General features: G+C 46.1%; 1 protein-coding gene across 1 annotated transcript; it reads left to right on the top strand.

Moving 5' to 3' along the window:
• The first annotated feature begins 667 nt into the window (after positions 1 to 667).
• Positions 668 to 25,731, top strand: LOC103722347 (large ribosomal subunit protein eL20z-like). Its single transcript, XM_039125555.3, has 4 exons — positions 668 to 1,038; positions 6,894 to 6,972; positions 7,172 to 7,286; positions 25,327 to 25,731. Exons 1-4 carry the CDS (start codon positions 807 to 809, stop codon positions 25,384 to 25,386), a joined length of 486 nt encoding a protein of 161 aa, XP_038981483.1. The 5' UTR covers positions 668 to 806; the 3' UTR covers positions 25,387 to 25,731.

The raw sequence follows: 25,731 nt of genomic DNA, 5'->3' as shown, positions 1-25,731 counted from the left end.
ATGATGTGGCTCGATATTATTAGTCTGGTCTACAGGTGAGCTATAGATTGAATCGGCTAATTTTTTTAATAATAAATTATTTTTTTATTATGTCAAAGATTTTTTTTAAAGCGGGTGTTTTATACAACACGGTTTCAAATACACTAAATAAAGTCAGAAAACAAAATGTCACGGAGTGCCTGAGATAACTCTTCCTCCTTGGGCTACATAGTGCCATCGAATTGGCTGGTCACATAAGCAGCCACTCAATTTAAAGCCTCATTTGCCTTTCTAAATATATACTTGGCTTGTAAAGCTATTCCATCTCTACCAGTTGCGTGGATGTCCCAAATGGCTTGAAATCTTTAGGATCCAACCGATCATTGTGGCCGACTCATCTCCCAAGGATTTATTATGCTTCACAAATAATTCATCTACGCTATCTGAACTCGCCGCACCATAGGTTCGTAGAAGGGTAAAACGGGAATGTAGACCAAAAATAAAAACTCCCGCCCCCCCATGACCGTATCCTATCCCGGTTTCTAACAGCTTGGGGATGAGACTTGGGAAGCGTATCGGCGCTCTTTCAAGAAAATATCCGCTTCCCGATACGCTGAGAGAGAGACAAATATTTGAACCGCATCGGTGCTGCCTTCCGGAATATCCTGCGACTTTCTTGACCCGATATAGCTCCGAGAGAGAGAGAGAGAGAGAGAGAGAGAGAGGGGAAAGATTTGGTAATAACGTCTTCTTTGCCTCCATGAGTCCATAGCCATCCCCCTTCAACCGAAGAAAAAAAAAAAAGCTAGCGAGGAGAAGTGAAAAAGATGAATGAAGGCGACGGGAAGAGCCGGGGAATCACGGGCGATCACTACGGCGGCGGCGGCCACCCCCATCAGCAGCAGTATGGGACGTTCCAGGGCAGCGCCCCGGGCTATCCTCAGCCGGCAATCGGGTTCCCGCAGCCGGCTCCTCCGCCCGCGTTGGCCCCCTCTACTTATCTCCCTCCTTATTCCGGCGGCCCTCTATACTATTCCCATGGCTACCAATTCGTTCCAGGTATCTTTAAACCTAGACGACAAGCGAAATTCCAGACAAATTATGTTTTGATTAATCCAAATATCTGTTTGTTTGAACAATAACCTCGAAAATGATAAATTTGATTGTTTCGGGTTACTTTTAGAAACGGAATTAGTGAATTTGTGATAAAGACGTGTTCTTGATTTCTAAAATTACGGTTTCTTTGATGTTATTTAATGGCCAATTGTGGGGCCGATGAGGAGCCAAGTTTCTTGATCTGTCGTGGGTTACAACAAAATCGGGTTGAGTTAGTGGAGTTGTGTTGGTCTCGGAATCTGAATACATTGCTGCTCCTAAATTTTGATCATATTTAAGTTCTTGCATTAAAATATGATGCATACCCTTCTGGTTTATTCAAATAAACCAGAAGGGTATTCAGTCTGTATAATGTAACCGGAAGAAGTTAAAGATGTGATTTCCATATTATTAGCTTAGTTATGGACAGTAAATGTGCGTCAGACCAAAAAAATATCTGTTTTTGTTTCTTTGAGTAAAATAGGACAAGGGCATTTAAAATATGCAAGCTGATGAACTAGACGAAACCAGTACTCTGTCTACCTAGAATTAGCTAGTTCCTCTATACATTCGCAAGACAGTTCATTATCTGGCTAATTTCCAAGCTGCTGTATGTTTTTGCCTATGACAGCCCCAAAGTCTCGACTGTTGCATCAAAATTAAACACTTTGTGGATATAGCTCTTTTTTTTTTTTTTTTTTTTTTTTTTTGGGTACAACGGCGGCTCACACCCTACGGGTGTGGATACGGCCTGCAAAATCTGAAGGTGGATATAGCTCTTTTGCAGCCAATGTATGGCAACTATTCTTGTAAAAGTTGGGCATCCGAAAGCAAGCATGATTTTCCTCTTCTAATCAATAATTTATAAGTTCCTATTTAGGAGCTGAAACAGTGATGGGGATATCAGAGCCCTTCATCCAGATGATCCTGAGCCTCCGGATTGAGCCAGACTCGTTTATTTGCATATTTATTTTATTTTTATTTCTGGGCTTGTTTGCATTTTAGGGCTTATTTGTGTTATTTGTGGGCTTATTAGGAGTTATTTTTGTGTAAGGGGATTTTATGTTAATTGTGTTTATTTGGCCCTATATATAGGGGACTACTTTCATGATTAGGATTTTAATGAATGAATGAATGATTAAGAATTTCTTTTTCCCCACATCTTATTCTTCTTCTTCCTCCTCCTCCCCTTCTCTTCTTCCTGCGTCCCTAGAACCTCTTCTTCCTTCTTCCTCTCTTGTTCTTCCTTCTTCTCCTCTTTTCCCGCACTTATGCGGCATCAACTTGGTATCAGAGCATTGGCGGGTTTTGCCTCTGTTGCCAAAGCCCCGATCCGGTTTATGCTGGTCGTCGGCCTTGCCCCTGCCAAAGCGCGAATCCCACCAACAACTAGGACAGGGTCCTCCCTCCACCAGTGCTGCTCACCAGAAAAATATTCCCTCGCTCTCTCGGTTTTCACGGGAAGAACAGAGGGGAACCAACCCTCGGTTTCAAAACAGAAAAAAAAAAAAAAAGGACAGCCCCTTCGTGATTGGCCTTCCCTGTCACTGTGCCCACACCCACCGCCACCTCCCCTCACGACGCCGCCGTGCCACTGGGTCGCCGCCGGAGAATATCGCGCCCCACGGAAACCCACCGTGCCACGAGTTCCACGGTTCTGCCACCGTCGGTCCCGTGACTGATCGTCGGAAGAAGTCACCGCCCGCCGGAAACCCATGGTCGACTACCCCGGCGCCACCGTCCACGGAGCTGCAACCGGGCCTCTGCCTCTGTCCCGCAACCACCGCCGTGAAGACCACGGAGTTACACCGAGTCCGTTGGCGGTTGAAGACAGACTTTATTAACGGGTAAGATCCAAACCCGTTAACCCGCTAGCCCGGCTCCGCTTTAAAAAAAGAGAGAGAGAGAGAGAGAGAGAGAGAGACGCATGTGATCTGCGTGTGCTTCCCTTGCACGTGAATCACACGTGCTTGCCACAAAATCCTTGCACGTGAGTCACACGTGCTTGCCAAAAAAAAAAAAAAAAAAAAAAAAAAAAACCTAGAATCACGTGACCTGCACGTGTCTTTAAAAAAAAAAAAACTTACTTCTGTTCCTGCCGAAGGGAAACCCTAGGGGTTTCCACCGCCGTCGCCATCGACGCCATCTACGCCGAGCCGCCGCTCGTCCACGGTGTTTCCCCACCGCCTGCGCCTCGCCGCCGACGAACACCGCCGCCGAGCATCCCACCCAAGCTCCTCCGCCCGTGCCGCTCTGCCTTCGCCGCCTCCGCCTGTGTCGCTTCCCCGCCACCGCCTACGCCGCCGCCACCTTGCCATCTCCACTGCCATGCGCCGTCGCTGCCCTTGTGCCCTCCCTACCGATCCGCGCCGCCTGCGCACGACTCGCCGCGTCGTCACTGAAGCCGAGCTCCGCCTCCTCTTTCGAGTCGCCACCGCTGGAAGATCGCCGCCTCCATCCTCCGAGCGCCGCCTCCATCAAGCGCCCCTTCGGCCGTTGCCTTCCCCACCGAGCGCCTCCTTCGTGCGCCTTCTTCCCACAACGCCGCTCCACCGTCGCTGCGTCGCGTCACTGCCAAGTCGCTGCCGTCCGCGCCCACCTCAAGACCCCCATCGCCGCCTTGGCTCCCCGAGCACCACCCTCCACCACCTGTCTTCCGCGCTGCTTCGTCGCCTGAGACGCCGCCCACCTGCGGCCGAGCACCTCCATCCCGCGGCCGCCGTCCTGCTGTTATTCCCCTTCCCTTTGCCACGGGACACACCCAAGACCCTCAACCCATTTCACCCTCCCACTACTGTAGTTACACTCACCCGAGCCCCATCAGACCTCAGCCCACCTGTGGCCCAGCTAACTCATCAGGCCCGAGCCATGCCCCTGAGGCCCATCATCAGACCCATCGAATTTTTTTGATCAGGCTCCCAAATTGCTGCTATCAGGTCCACCGAGTTGCTGTGATTCGATCAGATTCGTGCCATCTGACGAGCCGACTTGTCGCTCCTGATCGTCGCCCCAGCCCTCGAGCGCACCATTCCTGTTTCCCGACAGGTGATAGATTTCTACTTTTCTTGGACTTGTTCATTTAATTATGTTCTAGTTCTCTTGCATGATAGCCATATTTTAAAACTTACTTTTGCTGTCCAAATTCAGAACATAGAAACCCTACTTTCAAACCCATCCTATTCGCCTTTTAAAATCTAGATATTAAATTAGCACACCCTAGCAACTGGACATTTCTCGGCATTCTTCGATCAGATTACTTTAGGATCAGAACAACTGTACTACTTGATTGCAATCTAATTTCTTAAATTGAATAATCTCAATCCTTAATTCTGAATAACCGAAGTAAAAATCAGCAACATTTAAATTTTAAGTTATTCTTGTGAAGACTTGCTGATTTCTGAAATCATAATAGATTGCATTAGTAGGTTGTCCTGCATCAAGTTTGGTCCTACATCATAGTTATTAGGGTTTCATTAGTGACACTGCATTTCACATCATCACCCAGTGTCATCATTGCATGCCAACCTGTAGTGATATGGAGTACTATCTCAGTCAACCTAAAACCCCTGTAGCTACCATGAATTCCGACATTTTGAGGTCTATCACGGAACAGATCGTTGCCATGCGGGCTGGATACAAGGAATTCACATAAGAGATCCGTGAGCTCATGCAAAATTCTAGGACCCCTACACTGCCAACCCTTGTTGCAGCCCAACCTAAAATCGGTTTGGTTGCACCACCTGTAATCCTTCCCCATTTTTTTGGGCACCAAATCCAATGCTCAAGGTGTCAACAATTCGACCACATAGCATCCCAATGTTCCATTAGGACTTACCTGATTACTAAACCAGAAGTTAGAAAATCAGAAGTTAGGAGCCAAGAGGTCGAATATGTCGAAGAAGTCTATGAACCAAATATAGAAGACTATGAAGAAGACTTTGAAGACGAACCTATAGAATTAGATTTTGTCCAAAATGATTTCCAAAGGAAGACTATTGATCTAAGTAAAACCAAGTCACTTCACATCACTACTGTGGAAGAGGTAGTGACAGATATTGAGAGCCAGTCACCTGAATTGGCACTTGTAGCTAAAGATACCCATGTGGAGTCCAATCTTGAACATTCCCCTATAGTAGTTTTCCTTCTAGAGGAGTTTAATGATGTAGTCCCTGATGATCTTCGGATGCACTTTCTCCGATGCATGATATCCAACACGCAATTGATCTAGTTTTCGGAGTATTTCTGCCCAACCTTCCACACCATAGGCTCAACCCAAATGCATATACTAGGACATGGAATTTAATATTACCGACAGTTGAGTTTGCATGTAATAGTTCGGTTAACAAGTCCATAGGTATGAGTCCATTCGAAGTGGTGCATGATTACAAACCTAGGCAACCCATAGATCTGTTTTTCATGTCTCATCAATATAGAGTCTTTGAGTCTGCACAATCAATTGCATCACATCCACATTCATTGCATCAAGAAGTCAGCAATTGTACTCACTTTGATAACTTAAAATATAAATTTCTTGCTGATTTACACAGACGTTATACAGAGTTAAGTGAAAAAGATTACGTCATGATAAGAATTAGGCTTGAACGATTTTCTTCAGATACGTTTAAGAAATTGCAAATTTGTAGTGCGGAACCGTTCAAAATCTTAAAGAAAATCAGTTCGAATGCATATGTTGTGGATCTTCCTGATGACTATGGGATTAGTGCGACATTTAATATTGAAGATTTAGTCCCATACAAAAAGACAATATTCATGCCTTCTAACCCCTTTATTGATATACCTGCCCATGTTGGACACCCTGATCTATTACCTGCTGTTGAGCCATCACCTCCCAAATTTCATGCACGCAGAGAACAAATAGAACATATATTGGATGAGCAGGTTATTTCAACCAGGAATGGTGGTTACCAACGTTACCTTGTTCGGTGGAAAGGTCGACCAAAGTCTGATGTGATGTGGATTTTCAGAGCATAGTTGCAGCACCTTGACCCCGATCTTTTGGAGCAGTACGATAGCCGGTCAGACCTGTACTCGACGGGGTCGAGTTTTTCTCACCCGGGAGGAGTTGATGGGGATATCAGAGCCCTTCATCCAGATGATCCTGAGCCTTCGGATTGAGCCAGACTCGTTTATTTGCATATTTATTTTATTTTTATTTCTGGGCTTGTTTGCATTTTAGGGCTTATTTGTGTTATTTGTGGGCTTATTAGGAGTTATTTTTGTGTAAGGGGGTTTTATGTTAATTGTGTTTATTTGGCCCTATATATAGGGGACTACTTTCATGATTAGAGTTTTAATGAATGAATGAATGATTAAGAATTTCTTTTCCCCCACATCTTATTCTTCTTCTTCCTCCTCCTCCCCTTCTCTTCTTCCTGCGTCCCTAGAACCTCTTCTTCCTTCTCCCTTCTCCCTCTCTTGTTCTTCCTTCTTCTCCTCTTTCCCCGCACTTGTGCGGCATCAAACAGCCATATTTGTGTGGATGCATGCTTGATTTCTAGGCTATATATAGGGAGCTTATCTCGTATTTCTAAAGTTTCAAAGTTCAAACATTGTTCCACACTTCTACATATGACTCATGAAAGTGAGCTTTATTTGGATTGCTACATATGACTTATGAAAGTGAGCTTTATTTGGATTGCTGCTTGGGACAAACATGTCTTACTGTTCCATGTTCTTGGTTATAATGATTTTGGGCATATTTTGTTTTTGAATAAATAACTATATACGATGTGATGAAAATTAAAGATGTCCGACTGTCTGCACTTGACCATATTCTTTGATTTTTCTGATTCTTGTAGGTTATGCTACGGTTGCTGAAGGAAGACCTTTAAGAATGCCACGCCTTCCCTGCTGTGGCATTGGTATTGGCTGGTTTCTGTAAGTAATCATAATTTTCATTCTATTTAAACTATTACCAATGCTTTTGAAGACTAAATCTGTAGAATTTTGATGTGTGCTGTTTACAATTGTTGGTTAATCGACTGTTTAACCTACTTTTTGTGAAACTTTTTATGAAACTTCAAAGCATTGATTCTAAGTGGATGGCTAATTATAATAATTTTTATATCTTTGAAAGGTTTATCATTGGCTTCTTTCTTGCTGCTATTCCCTGGTATGTTGGAGCTTTCATTCTACTTTGGGTCAGAATAGATTACAGAGAGAAACCAGGGTTCATTGCTTGCACTATTGCTGTAAGTGAAAGATCCAATCTAGCCTCCTGTGTAAAACTTCTGTCATATATGTCTATCTAACTGCCATTATACATTCATGCGCACTGATAAAATGTGGTAATCACAGATCTTGTTTATTTCTCTACTATTTAATACTCTCTGACCTAGATTTTAGTTGCTACGGGCTTCATCTTCTTTTTTATGCCTGCATCTCTATAGCCATGATTCTCCATCAATGTTTTCAGAATTTTGATATAGTATGGATTGATTATCGTCAATGCTATGGTATTTGTTTTTGTCTTAAGTTGCATAAAAATTTCTAACGAACGTAAAACACCCGGACATGCTTTATTACTAAATCCATGTATTGCCAATATAAACTCCTGTTACTGATACTAGATCATAATTCCAAGTATCTTTTGAAATCTAATTGAGTTTAGGAAGAAGATATGAAGTTGGTATTGGCAGTTTTGCTCTGGACATATTCTGGTGTAAATCCTGACACTTAAGAGATCCCGCCCACAGTTGATGCATATGGAAAAGAAAAGAGTTGACTGTCATTATTTTCCACAGTTCCTTGTCACTTACTTGGGAACTCTTACTATATTATTTAAGTAGTAATATGATAACCCAACTCGGACCAGAGGACTTAGAAAAGTGAAAATAATCATCAATAGTCATAAAGAAACTGATACTTTTCATTTAGTTGTCAGTAGATTATACTGGAAAGTTTAGCTTGTAACAACCATACAAATAAAGTTGATTAAACAAAAATTATGGTGTTTGATGCCTGCAAATAGAGTATCTATGTGCCTAAAATGGGTATGCATATCTAATTACTTGTACTTGAAAATTTAATTCAAAATTGAACCCGCTCCTTCAAGAAGACAATACATAAATAATGATATGAAACAACCCCATAAACTAGGATATTTGTATCAGGGAATCCTATGTTTCTTGGTCTTTGATTTGAATCACATAACCCTATCTTAGCTGCAACTTTTGTGCAATGCCTTTTAGATCCATCTTGCTTCTTTAACCATTTTTCAAGTTTTTTCTTACTTTGAGCTTGTTCTTTCATCTTCTGAATTAGCTTTTTATGAATCATTATTTACATCATTGAGATTGCAAATCATCACTTTGCAGAATATTTCTTTTAGTTCGCACGTCTTAATTATTTGCGACCATTCATTTATACATTTTATAAATGCTTCTTCATGAAATGCTCTTGAACATTTTATAAATTTTTCTACTGATACCAATAGCGATATAGCACATGACAGTTAGGGCTGGATCAAAGCATAACATATATCTCACGTGCCCTTGTGAGTACAACCATACAAGTTAACCTGCATTCTTTGTTATGAAAGACAAGTCTTGTGCAGTCCATGTATATACCTTATAGTGATCCTATTCCTGGTATCAGGTTTGATGCATTCTTTTTGTGCCTGCGATATTTACAAGTTGGGCTCGATGTATATTATGTCTTGGAATTATGCTGTTATTAGGTTGCATCGGGATTCTGAACTCAGCTGTAATCCAAATTCAACTTAAATTAGCTGGATTTGGTGCACAATTTTGCCATGTTGATCTGTGTATGACCTGTATTTGATTAATGATCACCTAGCAGCAACATCAATCTGATTCGGAAATAACCCAAATTGGATCACTTGGTACATTATATGAACTATTAGATCAAGGTCTAGAGATGAATTTGTTTGAGTTCCTTCATCACCACCATGACCAGGAGAGGTAACAGCCATATGGTGATTCAAGTTCACTGCTCACTAACTGGCCACATGTGTGAGCATGCGTGTATGTGTGTTTGTTCGTTCTAATCCTCTCCCTTTTCTTTTCCTTCTCTCTTCCTTGTGCCAGTCACACTTCCCATGGCCAATTCACCACCCCCCATGGGATATGGCTAACCAATGATACCTGATATCCCTGTCTGTGACCCAAACCTTTGAAACTACCATTGAATTGGATTAAGTTTTGGGACTGAAAGTTTGATTCTTCACCGATCTGCATTCAGCTTGCCATTCAGCTAATTTGTTGGATAACTGGATTTGGACAGACCACATTTTGATCCAGATTTGATCCATTTACAGGCCTACCTGGAACCACCTGTCGTTAGGTTTTCGAGAAAATAAAAAATAGGTGGTTGCTGGGAGGTAAATGAAATTTTAAGGGGAAAAAGCCAGTATGGAAGGAGAACAATGTTGTATATACGTACCTTGGCTGACACCTACATCTTAATTTGTTAACCTTTTATGCTTTAACATGATTGATTGGAATCAAGGTTTTAGAAATAAGCTTGTTGGAGGCTGTTGGGGGAAAAATGGATCATCCGAAGCGCGCGGTCATACCGCCAGCACTCAATGGTGAATGTAACCACGACGAACATGCTCTCGGCAGTCCCGACCTCAGAGCGCCCGATCTTAGGCCGCCCAATCTCAGAGCGCTCGACCTCAGAGCGCCCGGTCTCGGCATCGACAACCACAGAGCTCACGACCTCGATCTCGGCACGACCTTTGCTGGCACAGTCTCGGCAGAGTTGAGCCCGGTCGACCTCATGACCATGAAGGACCCAGTCAAAGGAAGAAGCAGATCTCCCCACCACACCAAAAATCAAGCCCTCCATATCCGGGATCAAATCCCGCGATCTCCGCCTCAATGCTGTCAACATTTGAATGCACCCGATCTCAACGGATCGCCAGCTAGCCCGAAATCTCGAATCGTTATGGTTACTCATTGATTTGCACAATCACTTCCGATCACAGGTAACCGCTACACCCCCTATAAAAAGGGGGGAGAGCTCTATGCAGGGGATCCTTCTTCGACCCCAGCCAATACACCCTTTTATCATCCCTCTCCATTACTTCTCTCCATAAAAAGCCCCTTTCTGACTTAAGCATTGGAGGGCCGGTGTCGGAAACCCCGGCCACTGGTTTCTAGCAGACTCGCCGGAGACAGCCGTCTGCCGCCAAGCCAGCTGGAGCTCCTCCTCCTCTGTCCGCGGTCACCCCCGGGTCCAAATTTCAGCAACAATTGGCGCTAGAGGAAGGGGCCGAGTCGTGATTTTGAGATTAAGGAGCAGAGGAGCCTCTAATGCCTCTCGGCATCACGCACAAAGTCCTGGCTACTCAGTCCAGAATCTGCCACCAAGGCCTCTGGCGGATCAAGTTCTTCAGATCCAGCCAGAACAATTCAACATGCTGGTGCAGCAAGTCTAGACCCTGGCAATAGCAGTCCAAGGTCTGCAACGCATGGAGGCCCCTCCCGCGCCGCCTCCGCGGGATCATGTTCCATCGGCGCTCCTTCCAGATGGACTTGTGTCCCAAGGCCGAGACCCCCATGACTCCTCGAGGGTCAACAATGGAGGACCGCGCTGTCACCAGGGTTCAACCCAGGCGTCCCCCCAAAGAGAGCCACTAGGGAAGAACCAGGACAAAAGACTGCAACCTTCCGAAGCCGAATCGACCTCGGGTCAGTCAATACCGAAGCAGACCACCATGGCGATCTTCCAAGGCGGAGAACTCGACAAGAAGGTCGAGAAACTCGAGCGGCCAATCGAAGCTCTCCAGGACCAGAGGGCAAGGCGCGATGGCAACCTAGAGTTCACCACCAAGTCGCCTTTCTCCCGCCAGATTGAGAACGAACCAGTCCCATCGAGGTTTAAAATGCCTCAAATAGAGCCTTACAACGGGACCACCGACCCTCTGGACCACTTGGAAAGTTACCGAGCTCTCATGGCGCTGTAGGGATCCTCAAAGGCCGTGCTCTGCAGGGCCTTTCCCACAACTCTCCGAGGAACGGCTTGGCTTTGGTTCTCCGGTCTGAAGCCGAGCACCATGGTATGCTGTACCGATCGGTACTGGTCGGTACCGGACGTATCGTACCCATACCGATGGATACCAGTATCGATATGCCAGTGTCGGTACGCTTGGCGTACCGTATACCATACCGTACCGACGCTCGGTACGCCTATGCTAGTGCAGCACCGATACGGGGTTCGGTACCGATACGGCGAATCTTGCCAGCACTGTGTCGTCCTTCGAGCAGCTGGGTAGGTAGTTTGCTGCCAATTTTGCCGCCAGCCGACGCTCGCGACGAACGTCAGATTCTCTCCACGACATCAAGCAAAAAGGAGAGTCCCTCAAAGACTACATCGATCGTTTCACCGCCGCAACCTTGAGAGGTCCGCGAGCTCGATCAGTCGATCGCCATGTCTGCGCTGAAAACAGAAGCTCGGTCCTACAGATTCCTCTTTTTCCTCGAGAAGAATTTTTCCACTGACTTCACGGAGATGCTAGCCCGAGCTTGGAAGTATGCAAAGGCCGAGGAGGCCATGGCTTCTCGGTGGGATACCGCCGAAAAATTCGCGAAGGGGCAGAAGAGACGTCATGAGGAACGCGGTCGCCCAAGGAGCCGGTCGCCCCGCCGCGAGAAAAATATGCCTCGGCTGAGGAGTCCTCTTCGCCCGAGACCACGGCCCCGGCCGAGATCACCGCCTCGGCAGAGAACACCCCCAAGGAGGTACGGAAACTATACCCCCCCAACTGCTACTCGGTCCGAGATTCTCATGAAATAAAAGGCCGAGGCTATCTCCAACCACCGCTACTGATGCGGGACTCAGAAGCTCGGCAATGCTCTAGAAAGTACTGTCGTTTCCACCGAGACCATGGTCATGACACCGAGTGCTTCTGACTCCGGGACGAGATCAAAGCACTCATTCGCCAAGGGGTGCTTAACCGGTTCATGCGGAACCGGCGTGACGAAGGAAGACCAGCGGAGAATACTGCGCCGCCTGAAGGTCGAAACAATAACAGGCCCATCGCTAGCACCATCAACACCATAGGGAGAGGCCCGACTGAAGGGAGCTCAGCTGAAGAACTGACCGAGAGGAAAGGCCCTCCGAAGCGTCAACGCACCTTTGAAGCCATCTCGTTCTCGGACGAGGACCTAGAAAGAGTTGAAACTCCTCATGACGACGCTGTGGTCGTTTCTATGGTCATAAATAAATTTAATGTAAAACGCATTTTAGTTGATAATGGAAGCTCGGCAAACATTTTATATTATGATGCTTTCCAAAAAATGGGAATGACAGAGGGCCAGCTCCGAAGAATGAATGCTCCGCTGGTCGGATTCACCGGAGATTCAATCTCCTCGAGAAAGCATCGTGAGGACAAACTTCCTAATGGTCCGTCTGCCTTTAGTCTACAATGCTATCCTCGGCCGACCAGGACTCAATGCCCTCCGAGTCGTAGTCTCGACTTACCATCTGCTCGTGCGATTCCCTACCGAGCGAGGAGTTGGCGAAGTTCGAGGGGATCAGATGATAGCCAAGCAATGCTACACGGCGACCCTCAAAGCAAAGCAACCAATCGAGACACCAAGCCGAGCAGAACAACCAATTAACACGTTAGCCCAAGTCTCGGACCAGGCTCTGCCAATTGAAACCTTAAAGGCACGAGATGAGCCTAAGAGGGAACGGACGGAACCGGGCGAGCTCCTCATTCAAATCCCCTTGAGAAAAGACAGTCCGAGGCAGACCGTACAGATTGGCTCTAGCCTGAGCCCTCGCGAATGGAGATCGCTTGATCGAGTTCCTCCGATCCAACACGGACGTCTTCGCCCGGTCACCCACTGATATGCCGGGGATAGATCCCGAGGTCATGGTCCACCAACTCTAGGTGAAACCAACCTACAAGCCCGTGAGGCAGAAGAAATGGAGCTTCGCACCTGAACGACAGCGAGCAGCGGCCGAGGAGGTCGACAAAATCCTCGAGGCCAGCTTCATCCGAGAAGTCTTCTACCCATATTGGCTTGCCAGTGTAGTTCTTGTAAAGAAAGCTAATGAAAAATAGCGCATGTGCGTGGACTACACCGACCTGAACAAAGCCTGTCCAAAAGATAGTTTTTTCCTTTCTAGGATCGATCAGCTTGTCGATTCCACCTCAGAACACCAGCTGCTGACCTTCATGGACGCCTTCTCGGGATACAATCAGATTCGAATGGCACCCGAGGACGAGGAGAAGACGACATTTATTACCGACAAGGGCCTCCACTGCTACAAGGTAATGCCCTTCGGGTTGAAAAATGCTGGAGCTACCTACCAGAGGTTGGTCAACAAGCTCTTCAAAAATCAGATAGGTCGGAACATGGAGGTCTATGTAGACGACATGTTGGTAAAAAGCCAGACTGCTGAATGTCACATAGCCGACCTTAACGAAGCGTTCTTGACCCTCCAAAATTATTGGATGAAGCTCAACCCCACGAAGTGCGCTTTCGGAGTTACCTCGGGCAAGTTCCTCGGGTTCGTGGTAACCCAACACGGAATCGAAGCCAACCCTGAAAAGATCCGAGCACTGCAGGAGATGACACCACCGAGGACGGTCAAAGAAGTGCAACAGCTCGCTGGGCGAGTTACGGCCCTAGGAAGGTTTGTCTCCAAGTCAGCGGAACGGTGCCTCCCGTTCTTCAAGATCCTCAAGCGGCCGAAGAAATTCACATGGACTGAAGAATGCCAACAAGCTTTTGAAGAGCTCAGACGCCACCTTGCCTCCCCTCCATTGCTCACAAAGCCTGAGCAGGGCAAGCTCCTCTATCTATACTTGGCCGTCTCCCCAGTAGCAGTGAGCTCAGTCCTAGTTCGAGAAGATGACAAGTCTCAGAGACCAATATACTACACCAGCCGAGTTCTGAGGGACGCCGAGACCCGATACTCCAAGCTGAAAAAAAAGTCTATGCATTGCTCATTCCAGCCCGAAGACTCCGGCCTTACTTCCAGGCCCATACCGTGGTCGTATTAACCGACCAACCCATATAGCAAGTCTTGCAACGGTCGGATCAGGCGGGGAGAATCGTGAGGTGGGCGGTCGAGCTCGGAGAGGTCGACCTCGAGTGCCGCCTGAGACCAGCAATCAAAGCACAAGTGTTTGCCAACTTCGTTGTGGAATGCACCCTACCAGATGACCTCGAGGCCGAACTCACACCAAAAGGGGATGCCCCAGAGCAGCCATGGATCTTCCATGTCGACGGCTCCTCGACCTCGAAGGGTAGCGGTGCAGGCCTCATTCTCACTAGCCTAGATGGGGTGGTCGCAGAACAAGCATTACGCTTCGAATTTTCTGCCTCGAACAACGAAGCGGAATACGAAGCGCTCGTCGCCGGGCTGAAATTGGCGAAGGAGCTCAAGGTCGAAAAGCTGAAGGTTCTCAGTGACTCCCAACTGGTCGTGAGCCAGATCTTGAGAGACTTTGAAGCAAGGGAGTCGTCGATGCAAAAATACCTCTAGAAGGTGCAAGAGACATCACCTCCACGCTAAGCACCTTTGACATCTAGCATATCCCGCGGGTGGAGAACGCAAGGGCCAACTTGCTATCAAAGTTGGCGACATCCAGCATGAGCGAGCTCCCAAAGACCACAACGCTCGAGTACCTTAAAATACCGAGCATTGAGGAGCCCGAACCGGTCCTCTGCATTGAAACTGAACCAAGCTGGATGGATGCGTTCGTCAACTATTTGCAGAACGAAATCTTTTCCGATAATGAGCTCGAGACCCGCCGAATCAAGCGTCAGGCTTTCCGATACCTCTTGTACGAAGGCAAGTTCTATCGCAGGTCCTTCACCTCCCTCCTCCTCAGGTACCTCCGCCCTTCGAAAGCGGATTATGCCATGCGAGAGGTCCATGAAGGGATCTATGGGAACCACTTAGGAGGTCGGGCACTGGCCTACAAGATTCTATGCCAAGGATATTACTGGCCTATACTTCAGAAAGACGCTGCGGACTTCATTCAAAGGTGCGACCGATGTCAGCGAAACACCAACATTCAGCGCTGACCCTTGGTCCCACTGACCTCGATCAGCGCCTCCTGGCCATTTGCCCAATGGGGAATCGACATCTTGGGGCCATTTTCTCAAACCACGGGACAAAAAAAGTTTCTCATCGTCTCCATCGACCGCTTCACCAAGTGGGTCGAAGTTGAGCCAGTGGCCCAAATTTTCGAGCCGAAAGTGCGAGATTTCGTCTGGAAATCAATAATTTGCAGATTTGGGCTCCCCCACATCCTCATATCTGACAACGGCCGTCAGTTCGACAATGCCCGCTTTAGGAAATTCTGCTCCGAGCTTGGCATCGATCATCGTTTTACCTCGGTCACTCATCCACAGGTGAATGGAGAAATGGAGGTGACAAATCGGACCATCCTCCAGGGACTCAAGACCAGGCTCGATTGATCCAAAGGGCAATGGGTCGAAGATCTCTACAACAACCTCTGGGCCTATAGAACAATGTTCCGAATCCCAACTGGCGAAACTCCCTTCAATTTGGCCTACGGGACAGAAGCAGTTATCCCCTTAGAGATCGGGCTCCCTTCGCCAAGAGTAGAAAACTACGACGCGACTTCGAACTCATCACGACTTAGAAATAACCTGGATCTTCTCGAAGAAATAAAGAAAGCCGCTCGAATTTGCATGGCAAGATATCAACAGAAGACGGCACAATACTACAATTCTAGGGTGAGAGTCAAGCTCTTCAAAGAAGGAGACCTTGTCCTAAGGAAAGCTGAGGCTTCTCAAACTACCGAGCGAGGGAAGCTTGCCCCGAACTGGAAAGGACCGTATCGAATTGTTCGAGTCCAATGGCCCGAAGCATACAAGTTAGAGTCCCTTGATGGGACCCCCATTCCCCAAAGCTAGTACTCCGAGAATCTTCGAATGTATTATCAGTAAAACTTCCCAGGGGTCTCCGGTGTTTGAGAACGCAGCTAATAAGACATTTCTCATGGTTTTCTCTTAATTATTCAACGCTTCTTCTGATGATAATTTGCTTGTGAACTCCAAGATCCTGAGATGATTCTGTTGGAAATTGTATCCTAAATGTCAATCGTCAGCATGTTGATGATTGAATTTTGTAAATGAATTGACAAATCAATAAAGTATTTTTTGGCATTATTCATCATTTTACATCTTCAAATGAACTCTTATATGATGAAGTCCTTAGGACTTATTAATGATAAAGGAGGATTTATCTTCGAGTCCTTAAACTAGTTCGCGACCAAATGATATGTTGTTACAAGGACGACAGCATTATCGAGATTAGGTCGTTGTGTGACATATACGTTGGTTATCCTCTTAACCAAGGAGTGTGGAGATACTGGTATGCCCCACAGGTGAAGTGTAGGAGTACATTTCACTGAACGTAACCAATTTCGGAACGCTCTACTGTCAAGAGATGTTCCAAGTGGATATGGGTATAAGTTTAGCCTTCTGACCTGAGACCGCAACCTGTGACTAGCAAGCAACTCATTGTACTTTGGTACCGGACTACTTGAATTTTTAATTCAGTGACAGAAGGTCACTGGGTGCAGTCAAGTACTTGCATAGTCAGTTGTGAGTCGAGATGGAATTGACCCCTCCTGAAAACAGGAGATAATGTCTTGTGATTAATTTAGCAAAATCTTGGCCAGGATAATCCCAGTGAGGAGTCACGGGATATCTAAAGTTAATCACATAATGGATGTACTAATTATAGGGTTGACAGTGGGCTCTAAGTCATCCTGGCATTAGGAGTCAAAGGGATTGAATTATACAGTAACCATAGTCCAGGGTTTCAGAATATTTGCTTCGCATATATTCGGCCTATCCGGACGTCGGGTACCATTGCTAGATAGTCACATCGATTAGTGTAGAAAGTCGTTCCTATACTACCGGCTTAGGTTCGAACCTATGAGGTCACACGCATAGAAGATTCCTGATTGATCAAGAAGGCTGATGAATGATTAAGAATCATTCAGGGGTAATTTGGTCAATTCGATTGGCAAATTATCCTATAAAATAATTAAAGTAATTATTGGAGGATTAATTAGTAATTGGATTACTAATAAACTCAATTTGATTGAGTAAATGGATTTAGGATGAGCCAAATTGAATTGGATTCAATTTTGGGTTCAATCAGAGTTTTTGACCTGATTGGAGTTGACTCGAGTTTCCTAAGAGTCGACTCGAGAAGAGAATCCAGAGACGACCTCTTCTGTTTTTCCCAGGTGGAGTCGACTCGAGTTTCCTTGGGGTCGACTCGAGGCGACTTGGGGTCGACTCGAGGCGACTTGGAGTCGACTCGAGCTATGAAGGGGTCAACTCGCTGGGCGTATCAGAGAAAATGTTCTCTGTCAGAATCGACCCGCAAAACTTTAGAGTCGACTCGAAGGGGAAGGAGTCGACTCGAGGCGACTTGGAGTCGACTCGAAGATCGGGAAGGCGACTTGGAGTCGACTTGGAGTCACACGCATAGAAGATTCCTGATTGATCAAGAAGGTTGATGAATCATTAAGAATCATTCGGGGGTAATTTGGTCAATTTGATTGGCAAATTATCTTATAAAATAATTAAAGTAATTATCGAAGGATTAATTAGTAATTAGATTGCTAATGAACTCAATTGGATTGAGTAATTAGACTAAGCATGAGCCAAATTGAATTAGATTCAATTCTAGGCTCAATCAGAGTTTTTGACCTGATTGGATTAGATCTGAATCAAGAGGACTTAGGTTGACCAAATTAAATTAGATTAAATTTGTGCTTAATTAGGAATTGACCTAATTGAATTAGGTTCAACCTATGGTAATTGGATCATTCTAATTGTTAGAATTTAATTAAATTAAATGGGTTTGATCTGAAACTGTTCAGATCTCGAAATCCATATGTCACATATCCATGCATAGCGCCATAAATTGATTTTTAATATGATTAAAAATTAATTTAATTTATTTAATGGTGCCATGGGACACTTGGCAACATCAGGAACCTCTTTCATCATCAGATGGGATGACATGGAGAGATAAATTCATGAAAAGAATTGGATAAGATCAAATTCTCTCTCTTCATGGCATATGTCATCCTTATCTTTATCTCACTTCTAATTAAGCTTGAATTTCGAATTTAATCACCATAAAATCACCACGTGACCCTCTAATCTGATTGGAGGCATGAAAATTTCGAAATTGATAAAGGGAAGTGGCAACATGATGAATGGTTTAGATTAGATCAAGCTTCATCATGTAATGACACATGAACTTGAATTTTGAATTCAAAATTCAAAACCCCACAAAATTCTCTCCAAATATGGGATGGTTGGCATGAAGTTAGATAGGATAGCAACATTAAAAGGACCTCCATCAGCTGGTGGTCGAATTCAAGGAAAAAAGAGAGAAAAAGAAAAAAAAAGGGAGAAAGAAAAGAGAGGAACCCTAGTTCATGCATGGAAAAATTCTGCATTCAATCTAGCCGACTTCTTCCTCCTCTAAGTCGATCATGCCATTAGGTTTAGGGGTCCCTGATAAGAGTCTTTAGATCAGATCTAAGTCCTCTTCAATCTCTCTAAACCTTTCCTCCAAATTCTTCCAAGAAGGCGGATCAAAAGTTGATAGCGTTGGGAAGATCAAATTTCAGCCTCAAGAAATTCTGCGCAAGCTAGCACTTCCGCAGGATTGGATCTCTCCAGGAACTTCGCGTGTACTTCTCGTAGAGGCCATTTGTGTGTGTGGCTGCGAAGTCAAGGATCAGATCCACAACTTTCATCCATCATAAAAGGTATTAATCCAGCATTAATTATTTATTATGGTGTCAAGATCTATGTCCGATTTTCTGAGGTTTTACTCTCTTTTGGGGCTCCTCAGGGATATATCTCCAGAATCCATTCGATGGATATTCAGAGATTAATTGGAATAGAGTTCTTAAGTTTCAGATCTGATAGTTAATCATGCATGAAAGTTTTAGCATAATTGTTTAAACGATTCCGGCATAATCCTATGTGTTCTTAAGGTGTTGATTTCTAGATTTGATCTTGTAAGCATGCATGAATTAAATTGTTTGATTCTATTTTTTCGCTGCATTTTTGAAACTTAAAAAAAACTACGTATGGCTTGATCCCCCTTATGAAGGAGTACGTAGGCAACTCGATCAAGTTCAGCCATAGTTTTTCCAAAAAAAAAAATTCAGCATGCCTAACACCGAAGAACCTAGGATTCACTTTCAGATTCAAGTCCTCAGGGAGAATCTAGCGATATTTGGATGCCTCGACCAAGCTCGAGATGCCTCGACCAAGCTCAGAATGCCTCGACTAAGCTCGGAATGCCCGACCAAGTTCGGATGTTTCAACTAGGTTCAAGGTGACCCCCTATGACGACCTCGAGTCCTATCTAATGAACGGAATCAGAGCCATAGTCTAAAATACCTAAGGCAAAAACTACAAGTCAAGAAGCACCCAAGTTTCGACGGTCGAACATCAACCTAGCTTCGACTCACACTACACTAAGTCCAAGCCTACAGAGCTAGCGAAACTCTTCAAAACTCCGAGCATGATTACTTAGTAGAATTCTCCAAAACAAACGTCAGAATCAACTGTGAAAGCCAGTGATGGGCAAGTTCCAACCCAAACTATTGAAGACAAGGGTCCATTGAGAAAGCAAGCAGAAGCAAGTTTAGAAGCACGACAAGATTGAAAAACACATTGCTTTCATTAATGAAAAAGCCCTAAGGCTAAGTACAAAAACTGAAGTTGGCCTATACAATGCTTTCAGCAGCCAACCTCACGGGCAAAATACAAGCAGAAGAAAGAGAAAAAGAAAATCAGGTTGCCTCTGGAGCGGAGCTGACTGCGGGGGCGACCTCAGAAGCGGCCTCAGGCGCAATCTCGGGAGCAGCTTCATGTGCGACCTCGGGAGCGGACTCGAGAGTCACTTCTCCAGAGGGATCCTCACGGGCAACTTGCTCAGCTGCCTCGGCCTCGACAACGGCACGCTCGGTCTCAGCTACAGGACTCTTGGGTGCGCTGTCAAGTATGCCTTAGTACTCAGGGCTCCCGGGCGCGCTGCCATCCTCGGCGACCCCTAGACGAGGTTGGAGACCGCTGAGGTCGAGCTTAGGGCAAAGCTTCCAAACTTGGGACCGGCAATCCTCGAAGCCGTGGATAAGCTCGTCGACCGCCTTCTCCTCCATCAAGTCCCGGAACTCGGCCGATTCGCGAAAGATCTACACCGCGTTCCGGGCTTGCTCTGTTGCCCTCTTCTCTCGAGCCTCGAGCTGCTCGATCCTCAGCTGGAGAACTCCCGCTTCATACTTAAGGCCCGAGAGCTCAGACTGGGCATCAACCAAGCGGGCCTCGGCAGCATGAAGGGTTGACCTGGCGAGGGAATGCGAAGTTTCCTCCTCTCGAAAACGTATTTGTTCCTATTTTCTATTTTTCAAAGTCGTCTTTATTATTTTAAAAGATGAAAACAAGACTTTGTTACTTTTATTATTTTGAAAAATAAGAAACTCATGATTTTTGCTATCTTTGCTAACACCACCACCTTTATCATTGCCTTTGTCACCATAGCTGGCTTTCCTGTCTCTGCCATCGCCACCATCATTGCCTCCACAATCGTAGCCATTGCTAATATCTCCACCATACCGTGCTGCCATCCTCACCAATAAAGTTGCCTCTGTTGCCTACGCTACACAACTGCTACCCCTTGCCACTAGCACCACCGGTGCCGTCACCGCCTTTGCCATACTACCGGCACACCTTGCCAGCATCGCTGCTATCGCCACCGCCGCCACCACTATCGCCGTTGCCGCCACTATCTTCTTTTAAAAATAATTGACTATCCCATAAGCCCGAGTTCAGACTCGAGCCTCTATCCTCACGGTGGATTCCTCCCACCTGGCCTTGCCCCCAGTGAGCTTCCTCTCGGCGATCTCCTCCCCTCTCTAGCTCCTTCGAGCCCGAGCCTGATAGTCAGCCGCCGCGGTGACTAACACATCGATATCATGGAGGTGCTGTAACAAGAACAAGTAAAGATCAACCAAGATTAAAAACCCAGCTGGGTATGGGAATAAAGGAGCAGCAAAAGAAAAAAGGAAAAAAAAGAAGAAGACTTACCCGGATGGCCGAGCAGAAGGCCTGATCAACAAACTTGCTGACCCCGATGGTGTTGATCTCGACACGATCAACTGAAAGCAGTGCGCAGCGGATGACTTGGCGAGCGACTTCGCTGTTATGAAGCGCGGAGTCGTCCTCAAATATCACCCACTCGGGGCAATAAAGGTTTCTCTCGGGGCGATCTTCAACCCCCGAGGAGCTCGGGACATCGGGCCCCGAAGGATCCGGCAAAGGAGCTCGAGAAGAGCTCAGGACCCCTAGGCCACTCCCCGCCTCGGGTCCTGAGCGCCGCAGACGGATGACCTTGCGGGGGCCCTAGAAGGGCCCGAGGTCGGGCAAGCACGAGCCGATGGCTCCTCCGCGGCCTTCGGCAGAAATTGCGCGCTTGACAGAAGTGGCGCGCTCAGTAGGGTGAACCTCCTCCGGTCTAGGCTCCCCTGCTTCCTGTCGGCTGTTCTTTCGAACAAGCTGAGGGATTTCAACCTCAAGATCTTCGATGGGAGCATAAGTCGAGGTGGTCTTAGGCTTCTTCCTCGGGACTGGACGAGCTCCGCCAACCTCTGCCACCCTCTTGTTATACCGAGTGAGGAGAGCGCTATTGCTGGACACCATCCTCGAAACTTTTGGAAAAAAAAGAAAAAAAGCTAAAGCCAAGCAAAGTCCCCAAACCGACTGAGAAAATAAAAAGAAAAATAAATATTAGGATGACGGGATAGAAGAGGAGCAGTACGACCACCCTTACCCATAGGGCGCACCGAGCTCAGGCCAACGTTCACCAGAGCCTCATTGCTCAGGAGGTCGTTTAGAAGAATGTCCCCCTCGAGGCTGCGAAGAGCGTCGAAAATCTTCTGCTCGCTCACCAAAAGCTTGGGGGGCTTGTTGATGGCCTTGAGCTGGGTCAGCCCTCATGATGGGTCGAACTCCCACGTGCGCTCGGAGGATAGGAAGAAAAATTTCTCCTTCCACCCACGAATGGAGGAAGGAGCACTTCGGAAAAACGGCCTACCACTCCAAAGGGCAAGGTAAAACCATTCTCCATCCGCGGGGTTAGATTTCAACATGAAATACCAACGAAAGATGTTTATCGAGGCCGGTATCTCGTGCGCGAGGCAAAGTGATAAAAAATCGATGATAGTCCACGAGTTCGGAGCGAGCTGCGCTGGGTCGAGCTGGTACGTCGTCAAGAGCTCGTTCACAAACCCATGCAGAGGGAATCGCAAGCCGGCCCAGAGCGTTTCCACATACACTCCAATCCGACCCGGAGGTCTCGTAACCCGATCTTCCGGCCTCACTGGCTCAAGGCAGAACCCGCGCTGAGGGAAAAACCGAGCTCGAATCAGGTCCAATTCCTCCTCGGCCAAGTTTGACCCGATTCCATCTGGGTCATGGCCCACCTCCGATACGACCCCCTTTCTACGAAAAAGGTCCCTACCGGAAGATGAAGCACCATCCGACATTGCCGTGCTCACCAAATAGAAAAAGATAAAGAAGGAAGGAGAAGAAGAAAAAGAAAAGCGACAGCCCTCCGAGCAAACGTGGGTAAGAGGCCTACTGTGGGTTTCACCGAAAGCGTTGATGGCTGGAAGCGAGGGATTAAGACGATCACCGGAAAGCACCTCGAAGCGCAGCCGGAGAACGCTAAATAAGGATTGGGAGAAGAAGAAAGCGAAAGGAGACAAGAACTACGGCGGCCAAATAAAAGATTTTAGGGTCAGGCCAGGGTTTATATAGACCTTTCTGACGGTTCAGATCGACAAGGCCAAGCCACACCCCCCGTCCAGATCGCGCCACGCGCCGACCTTAGAAACCGAACCAGCGTATCAACATCGGATCGTCACCTTAAAGGCAGAATCGAAGCGGCATCTCGTCGAACACTGGAGCCTCATCATGAGCCCGCGGCTCGAAACCGCCTCGAAAAGTAAAAAGCCGCCACCTCGTGCTCTCATTAAAGACACCCAAAAGCGCCCTTTCCCCTCTGTTCGGAACGACAAAACAATTCAAATCCGTCTGATCTCACCAGCATGATAAAGATAATTACTTTCTTCGTCCGAGCTCCGAAACAGCTCGAACTTGGAAGTCGGAGGGTAGTATTGAGGGGAAAAATGGATCACCCGAAGCGCGCGGTCAAACTGCCGGCACTTAATGGTGAATGTAACTATAGCGAACATGCTCTCGGCAGTCCCGACCTCAGAGCGCTCGGCCTCAGGGTGCCCGACCTCAGAGCGCCCAGTCTCGGCATCGACAACCACAGAGCTCACGACCTCGATCTCGGCACGACCTTTGCAGGCACAGTCTCGGCAGAGTTGAGCCCGGTCGACCTCATGACCAGGAAAGACCCAGTCAAAGGAAGAAGCAGATCTCCCCACCATACTGAAAATCAAGCTCTCCATATCCGGGATCAATCCCACGATCTCCGCCTCAACGGTTGTCTACATTTGAATGCACCCGATCTCAACGGATCGCCAGCTAGCCCGAAATCTCGGATCGTTATGGTAACTCATTGATTCACGCAATCACTCTTGATCACAGGTAACCGCTACACCCCTCCTATAAAAAGGGGCGAGAGCTCTAAGCAGGGGAAACTTCTTCGACCCCAACCAATACACCCATATATCATCCTTCTCCATTACTTCTCTCCATAAAAAAGCCCCTTTCTGACTTAAGCATCGGAGGGTCGGCGCCAGGAACCCTAGCCACTGGCTTCTTGCAGGTCTGCCAGAGACAGCCGTCCGCCGCCAAGCCGGAGCTTCTCTTCCTCGGTCTGCGGTCGCCCCCGGGTCCAAATTCCAGCAATAGAGGCCTTTACTGGAGATGGAGCACCTCCATTTCTCAATTTTCTTGGTTGGTTAAAAGATTTTTTGTTGAAAAATTCTCTTGTCAAATAACTGATTCTAGAGGAGCTTTACAGAGAAATAATAATGACATAGTTCCTAAAAGTTGGTCCAACTTACTGTCAGCCATATTTCCTTACATTGCTGATTGCATCCGATAGTCATACTTATCAGCTTGGAGTTTACTCTGTGCCCGACTATTGTCCTTGAATATGGCAGACCGTTATGTATTTTTGGGGTGGGGGGTCAGTTTAATCATAGCCTGTCCAAAATCTTAATAAGGTGTGCATTCATACATTGTTTTTCTAGTTTTTTTAGATGTTTCTTGGCCTTAATAGCAAGAGGCTTCACATTCTAAGATGATTTGACTCCTAAGATACATTTAACTCTTTATAGTTTTAACTTGTATCTTTACGTCTTATAAATGATCAATGTAGTAGGTTTACTGGACCATAACAAAGGCCTCCATGGCAGTGTGTAATACAACAATAGTGCTGTAGCCCATGTTTCCAGAACTGGTGGACCTGGCTTGGGGATTTCTATATGGACTATTTCATTTGGCAATTAAGATGCAATCTTATTACACCCTTTCACCACACCTCCTTTAAGGTCTATGTGTCAAGACTCAGAGGGAGCATGTTATTCTAGGTTTGGTGGGCTTGGCTAGCCCAGGGGGCAATTTATCACATGAAGTCGTTTGGTGGCATCTCTTCCTCAATTAAGTGGCATGCAACTTCTGGAACATCATTCAATGTCACTATCTCAAGATGGATGCTAATTTTTGGATGCTAGTTTATGATGGGAATCAGGTCTAAAATGTACAGCTTTTGACATGCTGGTATTCCATCACTTGCACCGTATGTAAATTAGGCAGTTGATATTGACAAATATAGGTCTATGTTGTGGTTTTAGTGTTTTGTTAACGGGAAGATCAAAAAGAGAAGGGAGAAGATCTAGAAAAATGTGTAGTGAAGTTGTTCAGGTAGGTTTTGCAAAGAGTTTGCACCAAGCTTCTGGCATAAAACTCGGCACCTTAAACAGCCATTCTTGAGTTAATGGGCAACAATTGCTGGTTTTAGTTATGATCCTTCATATTAATAGATTGCTATTCCAACATGGTCAATACTGGGTGATGAAATATGCAAATTTCTATGCAAATTATGTGCAAGAGAGAGTTATATAGTTTTTTAAAAAATTAATATTATCCATGTCAAGAGTGATTTTCCCAATGTATTTATGATTTAAAATTTATGAGAAAGGAATGAAATCACAGATTTTTTAAACTAAATTTTGACTTGTCTTGACAGGCAATTCTTGCTGCAATTGCTATTCTTCTGGGAGTAACACAGGGAACTGATGTATGGTGATTCATTTACAAAGCTGCAGTTGGTCACCTTTAGCGTATTTATATTCACCCGATATTGTAAATTCTGGAAACAATCTGTAGTTTTTTATTTAATTCATAAGCTGGTGCAGGTTTTTTATTTGTTAATAAGATTGCAAGTAACTAAAGGGTGATTAAAAGTCCCATAGCTATATCTGCTGTTTGCAATGGTTTCTTTCACATATTACCTGCTTCCCTTGTTCAGTGTAGATTTAAGCTCATGGTGGAAAAGAATCTTTTGAAGGTCCTTGTGACTTTGTTGTTGCTATTTTTAACCTCTCTCGGACGGGAAAGAAATGAAATATCAGCAAATATTTATTTTGGCTGA

Source organism: Phoenix dactylifera, chromosome 1 (assembly GCF_051530095.1).
Source record: "Phoenix dactylifera cultivar Ajwa chromosome 1, Ajwa_hap1_PhDact_Kaust_v1.1, whole genome shotgun sequence".
Classification (NCBI taxonomy): domain Eukaryota; kingdom Viridiplantae; phylum Streptophyta; class Magnoliopsida; order Arecales; family Arecaceae; genus Phoenix; species Phoenix dactylifera.
The sequence above is the reverse complement of the archived record's forward strand: the minus strand, read 5'-3'. Positions and strand labels throughout refer to the sequence as shown.